Source organism: Anabrus simplex, chromosome 13 (assembly GCF_040414725.1).
Source record: "Anabrus simplex isolate iqAnaSimp1 chromosome 13, ASM4041472v1, whole genome shotgun sequence".
Taxonomy (NCBI): domain Eukaryota; kingdom Metazoa; phylum Arthropoda; class Insecta; order Orthoptera; family Tettigoniidae; genus Anabrus; species Anabrus simplex.
Genome location: NC_090277.1, coordinates 14,439,233 through 14,454,151, shown reverse-complemented (window position 1 = coordinate 14,454,151; position 14,919 = coordinate 14,439,233). Strand labels below are relative to the sequence as shown.

At 41.6% G+C, this 14,919-nt stretch overlaps 1 protein-coding gene across 2 annotated transcripts in view; it reads left to right on the top strand.

The window, feature by feature from the left end:
• Positions 1-14,919, top strand: part of sdk (sidekick cell adhesion molecule) — a 608,204-nt gene that overhangs the window by 368,608 nt on the left and 224,677 nt on the right. For both annotated transcript variants that reach the window (XM_067157341.2, XM_067157340.2), the window contains exon 2: positions 2,525-2,620. In XM_067157341.2, the coding sequence (XP_067013442.2) occupies positions 2,525-2,620 (96 nt within the window). The remainder of the gene's footprint in view (positions 1-2,524; positions 2,621-14,919) is intronic.

Below are 14,919 nucleotides of genomic sequence, written 5' to 3'. Positions count from 1 at the left end.
CTTAATGAATATGGATATTCGTGAACAAACTACAAGTTTTTAAAACGAAAATAAAACCAATTTCACAAGAATGTTGGTACAGTAGGTAATCGTTTCCAGCTCTTTCTCTTCTCATGTGATCGAACACATTTCCTTTTCAACGATAACCTCAATGAATTTGTATTTTCATTCAACATCATTTGACTACAATAATAATAATAATAATAATAATAATAATAATAATAATAATAATAATAATAATAATAATAATAATAATAATAATAATAATAATAATAATGGACCGAGTATGAGGGGATCCCCTATTCCAAGTCTCTCTAAGTGTGGATGAGCAGGTATAGGTTAGGACACTATTGTCTCGGGGGCAAGGCGGAGGAACCAAATTTTGGTCAAGAGCATTAGGATGCAGAAGGCAACGGGAAACCACTGCTTTCAAGATCCTCAAGGATATCCCTGTAAATTCACATAGTACTGGCTCATTACAATGCAAAATTGTTTTCCGCAGTTTCTATTCTCCCAAGCGGTCTCCGGTAAGGGATGCTACGAACGTTGCGATGAATGATTGTGTGGTGCGTTGTCAAGATCGCCAACCTCCGTATGGAGACGGTTGTCTTAACACATTGCTGACCGGATGCTTGAGATTGTCACATGCCCTGTGGACCGGACATCTTTCTACTAAGCATACTAGGGTGCACTCGATTATAAAAATGTACGTAAATATTAAACCAGTCAAGATTTTATCTTTAAAGTTGGTATGAGTACTACACCAATGCCCCTAGTAGTACTTCAACATATCTAAGATAAGCAAGCAAATGCGTGTTAATTCAACAACACATCATTAATGTTTACATCGTTGTCGTCATCTGAGTCACTTGAATAAATAAACACACTATGTAAATTACGGCGTGTAGAGGCTTGAATATCACTTCCACCATCACTCTCACATTCAGTTTCCACTAATTCATTATCACTATATCCATTTGAACGATCATCGGCATATAATTCTTTATCGTCGTCAGCTAACACCGTATTCCGCGGGCGCTCCATCTTGTCATTGACTGAACCGGCAGAAAGAAAGTCGACGTTTTGAAACTGAATCAAAGAATAAAAGAGGCCATGAATAAAAGGAAAGTTGCAGATACACATCTACGATTTATTCTACTCAATGTTCAAGTTTGAAATAGTTCAATATATGATCAAGAGATGTCACAGGAAGACCGAAAACAATGTCGTGAATAAAACCGAGATTTCTCGGGGCCCGTCACCCATGTGTTAATAATAATAATAATAATAATAATAATAATAATAATAATAATAATAATAATAATAATAATAATAATGACCAGCTAGGGGCGCCTAGCAGCTGGCAGAAGAGGAAGACCAAGTCACTATGGTTGATGGAAGGAACTGGGAGGAACAGGACCGGACATCTCTCAGGAGGAAGACAGGTACCGTCTGGACAAAGGAGAGAAGGAACAACACAGTACTGGGCAAACATCAAAACCCACCCCAAATATCATGCTCCTATAGGAAACAAGAAGAACAGCAGAGGGATGATGGAGGTCTGTGGGCAACACGCCCAGTCCCCAAGCCAGGGGGATGAAGATTAAAACCGCCGACCCAGCGATGATAATGTCGCTTTCAGTGGTTCTGGGCTAGGATTGGGAACATGGCGGCTGAGGCCTTAGTCAAGCCACTGCTGCAGGATTTGCGTGGTGCGAAAATGGGAAACAACGGAAAATTATTTTCAGGACTGCCGACAGCAGGTTTCGAAGCCACCATCTCCCGCACAGCTCGCAGATTTTCTAATGCCACAGTGTATTGTGTGATTTCAGAGTCTGTATTGCTCGCCTATGAGTTTCCTTATGAATTCGCCTTCTCTTTTCTTCTTTCTCTATTATTATTATTATTATTATTATTATTATTATTATTATTATTATTATTATTTCCCGACTCACTGGCTGAATGGTCAGCGTCGAGGCCTTCTGTTCAGAGGGTCCTGGGTTCAATTCCCGGCAGGGTTAGTGATTGTAATGGCGTCTGATTAATTCTTGTGACTCCGGGACTCGGTGTTTGTGTTTGTCCCAACACTTTGCTCTTCCTATTCAAACAACACACAACAGTACCAACCACAAGAGAAACACGCAATAGTGATTTCATCCCTCCATATATGGTTGGCGTCAGGAAGGGCATCCGGTCGTAAAACAGGACCATATCCACGCACGTGTGTGTGCGTGTGTGACGCAATTCGTACCCGCGATCTCATAGATGTGGCGAAAGCGGTAGAAGAGGAAATTATTATTATTATTATTATTATTATTATTATTATTATTATTATTATTATTATTATTATTATTATTATTATTAGGTCCCAGTTGTCCCTGATCTCATATTCGAGACACCACATGTTTGGAACATTTCTGACGTTAGAGCAATGCACGTCTGTAAGTTGCTCTACCACACGTGTGTGTTTTATTTTCGCGGTATATTATAAACGCCTAATTTTAAGTCTCATGTTTTGTTTCAGAAACGGTGCAGCCACCCCGCTTCATTTCGCAGCCGTCGTCAGCGTCGAGTATCGTGCCCGAGCATCGCACCAAGATCCTCCAGTGTAGCGCCCTAGGTGAGTGCTCTCCATGTCAACTCATCCAATTTCTGGATCATTTATTAATTCTTTTACTTATGGTTTAATATCGCACCAACACATCCAAGGTTTTCCGTTACGCAGGGAGGGTAAAGGCTAGAAATGGGAAGGTAGCTGCCCTGGCCTTAATTAGGGCACAGTTCCAGCATTTGAATGGTGAGAAAATGGGGAAACCACGGAAAGACATCTTGAGGACTGCCGACGATGGGATTCGAATTAACTACCTCCCGAATGCAAGCTGACAACTCCGCAAAACTGACCGCACGGCCAACTCGCTCACATTGGGTGAAACTACATGCCGTTAAATATGCGTATTTCATACACAGTTTAAATAGTATTTTGTGTACTTTCAAAGGGTCCCATTAACCAGTGGCGAAACTACTTGGAGTCATTTGAGGCAATGCCTACCCTAAGAAATACGATTAAACATAACTATTGTAACAAATGTATCTGCTGTTGTTATTGTGTTGAATCAACAATAATCTCTTTTTGATATGTGCTACATGATGACAGCATCGCCCGGCTAGATGGAGACAGCAGACTACTTGTTCTGACAGGGAGGCAGTCTCTAACTTGTCTCACCCAGGACTTTTTGTTTTATTTCCCTTCCGTCAGCTTATGAATGGCGGGGGGTGGTGGAGGAAGGGTACGTTTACCGCCTGCACTCCTCTCGCAGCAAGGTCTAGAGCCCAGAGAGGCAAGCCTCCTTGCTATTTGAGAGCATAGTAACTCCCCGCGCGAAGGTGACAATGAAGTACCCTATTGTTAAGTGTGTGCTTTTCTTTTGAATTAGTAGACAATCCATGCATTATTGGCTGTATTTGTGACAATTCAGACATGGACTGTTAGTTGTGTAAAACGAGACAATAATATCACGCAGGCTCTTCATTCATTATCTGACAGCGTTTCATTCATTTTTAGTAGATCCTCAAAAAGAGCTCATCCTCTGGAATCCAGAGGATTCAGACTTCCACAAGCATGCGCTACCCGTTGGAGCTTTCACTCGAGAGCAGTCCACACAATATTTTCACACTATGGTGATCTAAGACAGGTTTTTGAAGACATTGCAGAGAATGATGAGGGTTGGGACAGTGAGTCGTAAAATTCTGCTGTAGGGTTGCTTAACGAACTCAAGAAGGCCCAATTCATTTATTTGCTCGGTCTCTGTAGATAATTTTTTGTTTATAGAGACCATATCGTTGCTCTACTGCAACATAAAAGCACACCTGATGGTAATTCTGTGCAATACTGAAATTAGAAAAACCACTGTATCCTCAAGGTCCTGCGATCAGAATATACAGTATCGTCTTGCGTTGTAAAATGTCGCAAAATAAATAACGAGATAAATGTAGACGACAGGACATTCCAAAAGCTCAAAATGTTAACATATGCAGTTCTTGACACTTTAATTATGCAAATGGAAATACGGTTTGGCGGTTTTGAAAGCATCCAGTTTGAGTTGTTGGATCCAACTCAGTTCATAGTTTACAAAGAGAGCTTCCCTGCTATTAAACTGAACAGTCTTATGAACATTTACCGCTGTTTTAATAGGAAAAGACTAGAAAGTGAATTGATTATGATTTATTTCGATATAGAAAAACATTTGTTCCCCAAAACTTTTACATTACATTGTCCTCAATGACCTCGAACCAGTGTATGTGGAAATGTCTTATTATTATTATTATTATTATTATTATTATTATTATTATTATTATTATTATTATTATTATTATTATTATTGCTATTTGTTTTACGTCGCACCGACACAGATAGGTCTTATGGCGACGATGGGACAGGAAAGGCCAAGGAATGGGAAGAAAGCGGCCGTGGCCTTAATTAAGGTAGATTTGCCTGGTGTGAAAGTGGGAAACCACGGAAATCCATCTTCAGGGCTGCCGACAGTGGGGTTCGAACCCACTATCTCCCGGATGCGAGCTCACAGCTGCGCGCTTCTAACCGCACGGCCAACTCGCCCGGTTGTGGAAATGTCAAAATTGATTCCTTTAATATTAACATTTCCTGTGACCACTGAAGGGAGTCTCTGAAGAGGATAAAAGCATACTTGCGTAATTCAATGTACAATTAAAGACTTGGCAGTCTTCGTACCATTTCTATCGAGAAAATGCTTGTGAAGAAATTGGTGAGTGATGAAGTATTGAAGGACCGAGTGATTGACCATTTTGCAACCAAGACAACTCGACGTTTGGAACTACTGTACAAGAAACTTTAAGGTAATATTTACTGCCTACCCATTAATTAACTAATAGCTTCGCCACTGCCATTAACAGATTTTTTAGTTTAAGGAGGGTAGCCCAATGTCAATGTCTTTATCCCTCAGTTTATCAGCATAAAAAAAAACATTTAAAAATCAAATTGCCGCCACAGTTTGGATCTTGATTCAAGACTGGTACCTGCATTAAAGACTTCCAAGCGTATTTGAAAATGATTTTTCCTATTAACATGGACTCTCAAAAAAGTTTTTTTCCCTCAGGAATTTGTCCATACTAGCTATATTTTAACATTTTTTGAAAGTCATCCTTGTAACTTTTAGGCAATTAAATATATTGAGTTTTAATCACTCTGGTAGTTCGTACTGCATTTACGACAGTGTCCACGATTTCCCAAGCAACACAATATTTATTTATTGTATACAATCGGTGATAAGCGGCATATCGAAGGGGATAGCAGCAGCCTGGATGAAATGGCGACACTTGCGACCGGAGCATGAAAGATAATCTCAAATCAGAACTCATCCGACATGTTGCACTGTATGGTTGCGATGTTGACCTACTACGACTGAGGTAGAGCCTCGACTGAGCGTCATGGAGACGAAGATGCTGAGGTGGACAGCTGGCATCATTAAGCTGGGTCACATCTCCAGTGAAACCATCAGAGAAAAATGTGATGCTGTACCGATGCTGGATAAAATGCGCGAGAGTCGTCTACGATGGTTTGCACATACGGAGTCGATACTATCGCGAAGACGGGTTACACGTTTGGAGTGGGTGGTTGGAAACCAAAAGGACGACCTAAGCAGCATGCCATATTGTGTTGACTTCTCCAGTTATGGTTTTCACAACAGAGGAGAAGGAACATTATTTCCGGTCATACGGAGTGAGGCGTCAGAACGAGCCGAGTTTGCTTCATGTTAAATAACAGTGCGAGGGGCGGTTTAACAAAGAGTCTCGTCATACGGGTTCAAGAGGGCGGCCAAGAACAGTCCCCAAACCGTTGTCCACGACGAACACGAGTTTGACCGATATTCCGTTCGGTGGCTGTTTAAAGAGTTTGGTGGATTTGTGAGGGATTTGCGCCGTTTTTGTCATATATATTACTCCTCCAGCGACAATGGATGCAGTAAGACGGAGCTACAGCTCACACCGCTGGGGAGACACATTACCTGCTCTCCGCATCTCCGTGGGCCCAGATGCCTATTTGGGCCATGTTGATACTATCAGTGTTCAAGACGCAAGAAGGAAACTTCTAACCATCAACATGTCCACGACAGTGTGTGGTGCGTGGTGGTACACATACTCTACCAGCACAATTACATAACATTTCAGTGTTCAGCCTGTAAGCCTCTGTGATTTAACTAGCTCTGTTTAGTTCCACATCTGTTATCGTTACATCTTTAAAAACCGAGCCTAACCATCCTCGTGGTCTCCGGTTACTCTCCTAGGTAACTTGTCCTCCTTCAACCTTCGAGATTCAGCCTTTTGTTCCCACCTGTTTGTTACTTCTAACTTCGAATAAAATATCCTGAGTCGACCCAGATTTGACTTGTTTAGTGCGGGTTACAGAACACTGCGAGAGCTTTGCTTCACTTGGTGTAGTACTGTACCATCCTAAGAAGATTAATAAACGCCACTTTCAGCTGACAGTGGCAGTGGTACCAGGGACGTATACGTATTACACATATTTTTGAATTCAGGGAAAGAACCAAACTGTTAATTTTTGATGAATTTTAATCTGTAGATATCCTAACTTGTCAGAAGCTGAAGACTGCGCCACTGAGTTGTTTCTAACGACAGGAAATGTTTTAAAATATCGTGCGACCAGATGTTGTTGGTGATGGACAGCAGGATGTGAACTAATGGAGTTGAGATCATCAGAGCGCGACTACGAGATGGCCCCAGAATGTCCGCATATGTTGGATGATAGTTTGCGTTTTGAAATGAGACATTTCGCATCGTGATTAGTGTTTGATTATTTAGTGCTTGAAGGAACTATAGAAGTTTACTCCATTCTGATGATGTAACGTTTTTTGATAATATTTATTTGAAATTAGAATAGCATTTTGCACAGTCCTAATAGTAAATTAAAAATACGATAATAAAATTATCAATGAAATAGTCTAAACCGTGCAGCCTCAACTCGGGCAGGGCGCATTCTGTGCTAGCGAGTGGCCATCGAAACACAGTCGTTTATTAGAGAACAGCAGCGGGCACTTGTCGGCCTGTCTGCTATAATATGAAAGGATTAAATGGAATTTTAATATATATTACTTCATTTTATTCCGTTGTCTTTTACCCTTAATGTTAAGAATGAAAGAAAAGTTTAAGGGTAAGAATTGGATAATTATAAAATTTAATAAGAGGACACGTTGTTGAATATTGTTCATGATAAAAACATTTATGTATTTTTACATTTATTTATATTTTATTTGTACTAATGTTGAAGGAAATCAAAACCCTGAGATTTGCCGATAATATTGTTATTTAATCTGAAACTGCAGAAGATCTGCTGAAGTTGCTGAATGGTATGGACAGAGTCTTGGGTAAGGAGTACAAGATGAAAATAAATAAGTCCATAACAAAAGTAATGGAGTGGAGTCCAAGGAAGTCAGGTGATGCAGGTAATATTAGATTAGGAAATGAAGTCGTAAAGGAGGTAGATGAATATTGTTACTTGGATAGTAAAATAACTAACGATGGCAGAAGTAAGCAGGACATAAAATGTAGACTAGCACAAGCAAAGAAGGCCAAGAAAATAAATTTGCTCACTTCAAACATTGATATCGGAATTAGAAAGACGTTTTTGAAGACTTTCGTCTGGAGCGTGGCATTGTATGGAAGTGAAACATGGACGATAACTAGCTCAGAAAGAAAGAGAATAGAAGCTTTCGAAATGTGGTGTTATAGAAGAATGCTGAAGGTGAGATGGGTATATAGAATCACGTTTGAAGAGATACTGAATCGGATTGGTGAGAGGAGATCGATTTGGCTAAATTTGACGAGAAGATGAGACAGAGACAGAATGATTGGACACATCTTGTTCATTTGGTTTTTGAGGGAAGTGTAGGTGGTAAGAACGGTAAGGGAGGCAAAGGTATGAATATGATAAGCATATTAGAGCGGATGTAGGATGCATCAATTACGTAGAAATGAGAAGTTGAGCACAAGATCGGGACTTGGAAGGCTGCATCAAACCAATCTATGGATTGATGACTCAAACAACAACAATAACAACAACAATGTTGAATATATTACAGATATAGTTGCTATCCCAGTGGTTATAAAATAATAAATTTGATTGATCTTAAAAACATTTCGTTTGCAATCAATTGATTTTATATGCCTCTAATATAGCCTGCTGCATTTCATAACTTTCCACCTTGAATAAATTTAATGGTTTTTAATTTGGTTGTTTTGCTCTTATTGAGCAATTTAAGTTTTGAGGGCGAAGTTCAAAACCACTGCTGATGGAATTTTATGTACCACTCCTAAAAGAAAGGAAAAAAGAAGATACATCAGGAGTGTCAAAGGGAATACGAAAAGGATCATTTAAAAAGGACAGGAGAGGACTTCCGAAACTACAACATAAGATACTTCTACAATACATTAAAAAAAAGAATCACAGGATACCAATCACAGAATCTATGCTTCAAAAAAAATGGAGTGCTGGCTTTGAACAACAAAGAGAACTGCGATACACTAGCGAAGAACTACTGAATTGTTCTGAAGCGACTGAGAGATTCCAGAGGATCCAAAGGATCGAGATTAATGATAAGTCAGAACCACCAGACGAATCAGAGAACAAGAGACAAATCATGAGATTGAAAAACGATAGAACAGCAGAAGAAGATGACATGGTGACCGAGATGCTGAAGGAAACTGGGCCGAATACGATCACGGAACTATAAAAGATCATACAAGACTAGAAGACTGAAAGTGCGCAGTTACATACTCTCTGTATAAGAAAGAGATGGAATCGATGTAAACAACTTTAGGTGAATGTCTTTACTAAGAGTCGCATACAAGATCCTATCCAGGTGTCTGCGTGATAGGACACCGTCTCAACTAGAACATGCCAAGCAGGAAAATTGAACATATACTCACATCTGGAGACAGTCCGGAGGTACCGAACGATGAGAAACAGAGAGACCGTACGCACCTTCCTTGACTGTACGGAGGGCTATAGAGACGCCTCGGTGAGAACGGGAGCGACACGGTGGTGATCTACCATCACTTCTATTCAACCTAATGCTAGACAGAATAGTTAGGGAACAGGAAAAAGAACTAAAGACACAGGCATTATACAAATCGATTAGACCAGGCAGGAAGACCAAAGGAATACTCGTAGGCAACAGAGAACCCGCTGTGAAACAGAGATCAAGAGATGGCTGAAGAGGTCCGCCTACAGATCTCCTTCGAGGAAACAGAACACATGTCAAACCCGAAAGACGCACAAGAGAAGATTACTTCAAAATACTATATGAAAATGGCACACAAATTGAAGGACCTCGGAGAGATCGTAGGGGGACAGTGGGATAGAGAAAGAAGCTCACGAACACATGACCAGATCATCCTGGAAAGCTGGAAACAATAACGCAAGCTTGTCACGTAACACCAAAGTGAGACATTACAACACTGTACCTGTTCGCATCAGAAACATTGGTCATGAATCGGAAACGTGAACTATGAAATATAAAGAGACTAGAGAGAAGAACCGTCAGAAAAATGCTGGCAGTAAGACAGAAGAAGGGATATGGAACATGATGAAACGTCGAGTTAAATTTTACGGGTACACCAAGAGAACAGCTCTCGGAGTACCCACACAGAAAGTAGTGAAGACTTGAAAGACGCTGGTAGACTTAGACACAAAAGACAGAGAAACATTCAGTCACAAAGTACACAAGTGGAAAGTGAGCCGAAATGTCAAGAAATTGAAGACTGGAACAACTTGGTCTGAAGAGGGCGCATAACGAGAAGTTTATAAAGAAGTGTGGCGCCTGAAGAAATCTCACGTCAAGCGGCCCATATGTGTCATAATAATCATCTTCCTGGCCTGTCTCCGAGGTTACTGGGGTCGGCGCTTCAGTGCGTGAAACCGAAATTGAGAAGAACATAATGGTTACTTCACCACCTCCTTCCTACCCACTGGTGGTTGTCCAACCCAATGTGTTTGTGGGTTTCTGTGATGGTTGGTAGTGTATTGGGGCCGGGAATCGAACTCGGGACCACTGAACCAAGAGCCAAACCGATCACTTTTGTTTATAATTATTTATATGATAGTAAATCGAAATCAAATGCCTTTGTTAAGAGAGAAATCACTGTAACCACTACAAAGAAATGACAAGTGTTTAAGATGTGGGACAGAGCTCACAACAAATTATGAAGCATTACGGAGATCCAGGAGGATGTAGAAATGATTAAAACTATTAAGAAAAGAAAAGAATCCGGGACACACAGTGAGGTTTAGGCTCCTTCAGTTGGTACTTAAAGGGAAAGTAGCTGGCGGTCGCGGGCGCGGAAGACCTCGCTTGACCTGGCAAAAAAACCCATATAAACTGAAGACTTGGTTCAATACTTCGTCGACGGAACTACTTCAAACTGCGGTCAGTGTAGCAAACATCCGTTAACAGATCGGCGCTCTGAGAAGATTAACAGTAACAACAAACGTAAACCATTTCCTCTGTTGTGTGCGAAATTGAAACACAAAAATAAGTGTTACTATCTTTGGGTGCAGGCTTGTGGCAAAATGAGAGCGAATGCCACTTGTGGCAGTGTTTGGAAATGCCAGACACCACCTACTGCTTAATTACATAACTGGGAAACTGTACTGAACCGCGATAAACACAGAAAATTCATCTCTCCGACTTCTTTCCCGCATCTGAGACGAAAGAAAATTTTAAATAATGAAACCTGTATTGATAGTTGAGTGACTTCTCACCAAGCTGGTTGCTGTTCATATCCCTGGCAGTGTATGAGGACGCCACGGCCTAATGGTCGTGTGGTAGAATTCACTATCTTGTCCTCGTTACCTGTTAGTTATCACAAAACAATTCACGCTCATGAGCTCCGAGCTCGGGGAAGGCGACATTCCCTAAAGTGCTGTTACAAAGCAGAACTTCTGTTTCACATGTGAAGGACACTTATAGGAGCTACAATGACCTTAGATTCGTAAGAATATGACACGGGTCAAAGGATAAAAATAGCGGCCGACTTGGAGTTTCTCGATGAGGCACGACACTTTGCATTTGCTTGCTTTAGAAAATCGTTTCATCATAGGTACGTTGGTCTTCAGTTACGACGCGAAGTACAACATTTTTGATGACATGCTTGGTCAAGGTATGAAGTTGGAGGCTTGATAATATTTTCGTAAAGAAATACGCTGCAGGGAGTTTGTATTTAGTAGAAAGGCCACAAATTATTAAGTACAATAGCTGTTAGCTAACACAGGTCGTCCTTAGTCAATGATGCGCTTTCTTGAATGTCTCCATTGGAAGTTACAGAGTCCTGTAGTGTCTGAATGTGGCTTGAAGTGTCTTCTTCTCCAGAAAAAATACAAGTTTGGCATCATACAGGAGCTGCTGTTTGATTGACATTTCATCATGTCTATAACTAGACTGCATAATAATTAGGCCTTGTTGAGATTTTCAGCTTCTGCCGTGAGCCTAGCTTTAATCGGAGGCGTAACTCCAGTTTCAAGACAGGTAAGTTATCTCCTACGAAACGAGACAGAGATCTTTTACTTGGCAGTTTAATTATATGGTCTCTTGCGAATTTATATCCTTTCGGCGAACAATAATGCCATAGCACGCATTGTTTTATTGATATCTCATCTGATAAGATTTTTCGAATTTTCTTTACATTCTTCCGAAAGTAAGAATTCGATAGATTTGTGATACTCATTCCCTTCGAATTACTTCAGCTTCTTATCTGATTCCTCCTAATTTCTTAAAACGTCTCTGAGCTTGTTATTGGTCAGCCACCAGCTTACACCTTAGGACACTATTTTCCTTTTCTAATTTCTGTAACCTCGAAATGAAAGTTTCCTCTGTACAGCAGCTGAATTGAAGTTAGGTTGGTCATTCCCTTGTAGGATTGCAGCAACATTGAGTGAACAAGAGGTAGACCTATAATTATGTTTTCCGTTTTTCACCGGCAGATTCCCGTCTTGGTGTTACTACTGTAGTCACTTTATGAGTGGATAGTTTGGGACACCAAGCCATTGCCCACCACAATAGTGCAGGTCTATATGCCTATTAGTTCAACGGATGATGAAGAAATCGAAATAATATACGAAGAGATATAAGGTTTATTACATTATCTAAAAGGCCACGAGAATCTAATTGTGATGAGAGACTGGAATGCAGTGGTAGGCTAAGGAAGAGAAGGCGGCATAGTAGGAGAATTCGGATTAGGACAAATAAATGAAAGAGGAAGCCGGCTGGTTGAATTCTGCACCGATCATAATTTAGTCTGTGCTAACACCTGGTTCAAACACCACAAACGACGGCTGTATACATGGACGAGACCTGGAGACACTGGAAGGTATCAAATAGACTTCATTATGATTAGGCTGAAATTCAGAAACCAGGTGTTAGATTGCTAGACTTTTCCAGGAGCAGATGTGGACTCTGACCACTACCTAGTGGTCATGAAATGCCATCTGACGTTGAAGAAATAGAAGAAAGGAAGGAATGCAAGGAGGTGGGATCTAGACAGGTTGAAAGAAAATAGTGTGAGGGACTGTTTTAAGGAAGATGTAACACAGGGACTAAATAAAAAGGCTGAAGGAAACACAGTAGAGGAAGAATGGACAGTCATGAAGAATGAGATAAGTAAGGCTGCTGAAGAAAAGTTAGGAAGGAAGGAAAGATCAACTAAGAAACAGTGGATAACTCAAGAGATACTAGACCTGATTGACGAACGACGAAAGTACAAGAACGCTTAAATTGAGGAGGGCAGAAAAGAATACAGGCGAGTAAAGAACGAAGTAGATAGAAAGTGCATTTGCATAGAGTGAAAAGGATGACGCAAGAAAATGTACAATGAGTGAGACTGTTGGAGGAAATCTTCGTAGAGCTTACTTACAGTATATTTGAGTTTAACAGCCAACAGCATTGGTATGCACACACTGCATAGTTTAATATCTCGATTTACCTTCTATCTGGAGTCGACCTCGTCGCAGAACGCCTCGACTGGAGTTACCTTCTTCCTGGAGTCGACCTCGTCGCAGAACGGCTCGACTGAGTTACCTTCTTCCTGGAGTCGACTTCGTTGTCGCAGAACGGCTCGACTGGAGTTACCTTCTTTCTGGAGTCGACCACGTCGCAGAACGGCTCGACTGGAGTTACCTTCTTCCTGGAGTCGACCACGTCGCAGAACGGCTCGACTGAAGTTACCTTCTTCCTGGAGTCGACCACGTCGCAGAACGGCTCGACTGAGTTACCTTCTTCCTGGAGTCGACTTCGTTGTCGCAGAACGGCTCGACTGGAGTTATCTTCTTACTGGAGAAGATCATCTTGACCCCCTTGGAAATGGTCACTTACCTTAGAGGAGATATTGGGTGTATCGCGGAACAGCTCGACTGGAGTCACCTGGAGGTCATCTTGACTCGCCCTGGAAATGGTCACTTACCTCAAAGGAGATATTCGTACGACCTCTTCGTCGCGGAACGGTTCGACTGGAGTCACCTTCTTACTGGAGAAGATCATCTTGATTCTCTGGGCTAGGCTGTGTCTCGCTGGTGGAGTTGTTGTTTCCATTTGGTCGACGGGGGCCCACGCCTCCCTGACCACCCTGCCACTCTCATCACTGGTGGGGCCGCGCTGTATTGCCGACCACGAGATGGCGGAGAGGACCACGCTCAGACAACAGTTCCCCAGGAAGATCACCGACATGGTGACGATGAGTGTGGGCAGTAGCAAGGTGGACACTATGCCAATGGACAGTACCACTTGCGCAAACGGATTCATGCTTCTTACGTCGTTGAAGATCCTCTTCATTTCGGCGATCCTCCCACGTGCGGGTGTGGGCTTCGCCGTGTCCTCTGCAGGAAACAAAGACTGTCATTGTGTTTACTCCGCAGTGCTCATTAGCGAAAATGCAGAACTTTTGTTCTAAACTTGTAAAGACTATGAGACATGAGCAAGTGGTTTAATGTTGGCAGTCATAAACTAGAGAATATTTTTGGCAGGTTGAGAAGTGAAAATCTTCACGCTCATGGCATTGCCTTTGCCTGCCGGAGAATGGGTTTTCGAAACTGGGAGGGATACTGAAACATGTCTACAAATCTAGGTGAGGACAGCTGCTTTTGTTTGAGGGATTGCAGTTTGATTATATTATTGTGTTAGTGAGGGTTTACTTTCATTGGGATACATGTGGAAAATGTTTCAACCACAATTTTCAATTCCATACACTTCGAGTGATTGAGATTGTTTAGGAATCATTAGTACATCAGTGGAAATTGCATAAGTTTTGAAGTCATTCTAAATTGTTCAGGGCGAGTGGTCGTGCGGTTAGGGGCGCGCGGCTGTGAGCTTACATCCGGAAAATAGTGGGTTCGAACCCTACTATCGGCAGGCCTGAAGATGGTCTCCGTGGTTTCCTATTTTCACATCAGGCATCTTAATTAAGGCCACGGCCGCTTCCTTCCCAGTCCTAGGCCTTTCATATCCCTTCGTCGCTATAAGACCTATCTGTATCGGTGCGACATAAAGCTAATTGTAAAAAAAAACAAAATGTCCAGAAATCTTCGTTCACCGACATGTGGGAAGGATGCTTTCAGATGGTTCTTTGTTACTTCATCCGATCTAGAAACACACTGGCTCTGTCAAACAGAAGGCGGCCTAGCGCAACGGACCAGACTACTTCGCGCGGCTAACACTGAATAGTGTCTTCAGAATATACGGACAAATTATTATTGATCCAGTGCGTGGTCATGAACACCTGTACGACGCACGGCACGTCGATTACAAATGGTTCTAATATCATCCCTTGGTCGCCCCGTTTAGTCGCCTCTTACGACAGGTAGGGGATACCGTGGGTGGG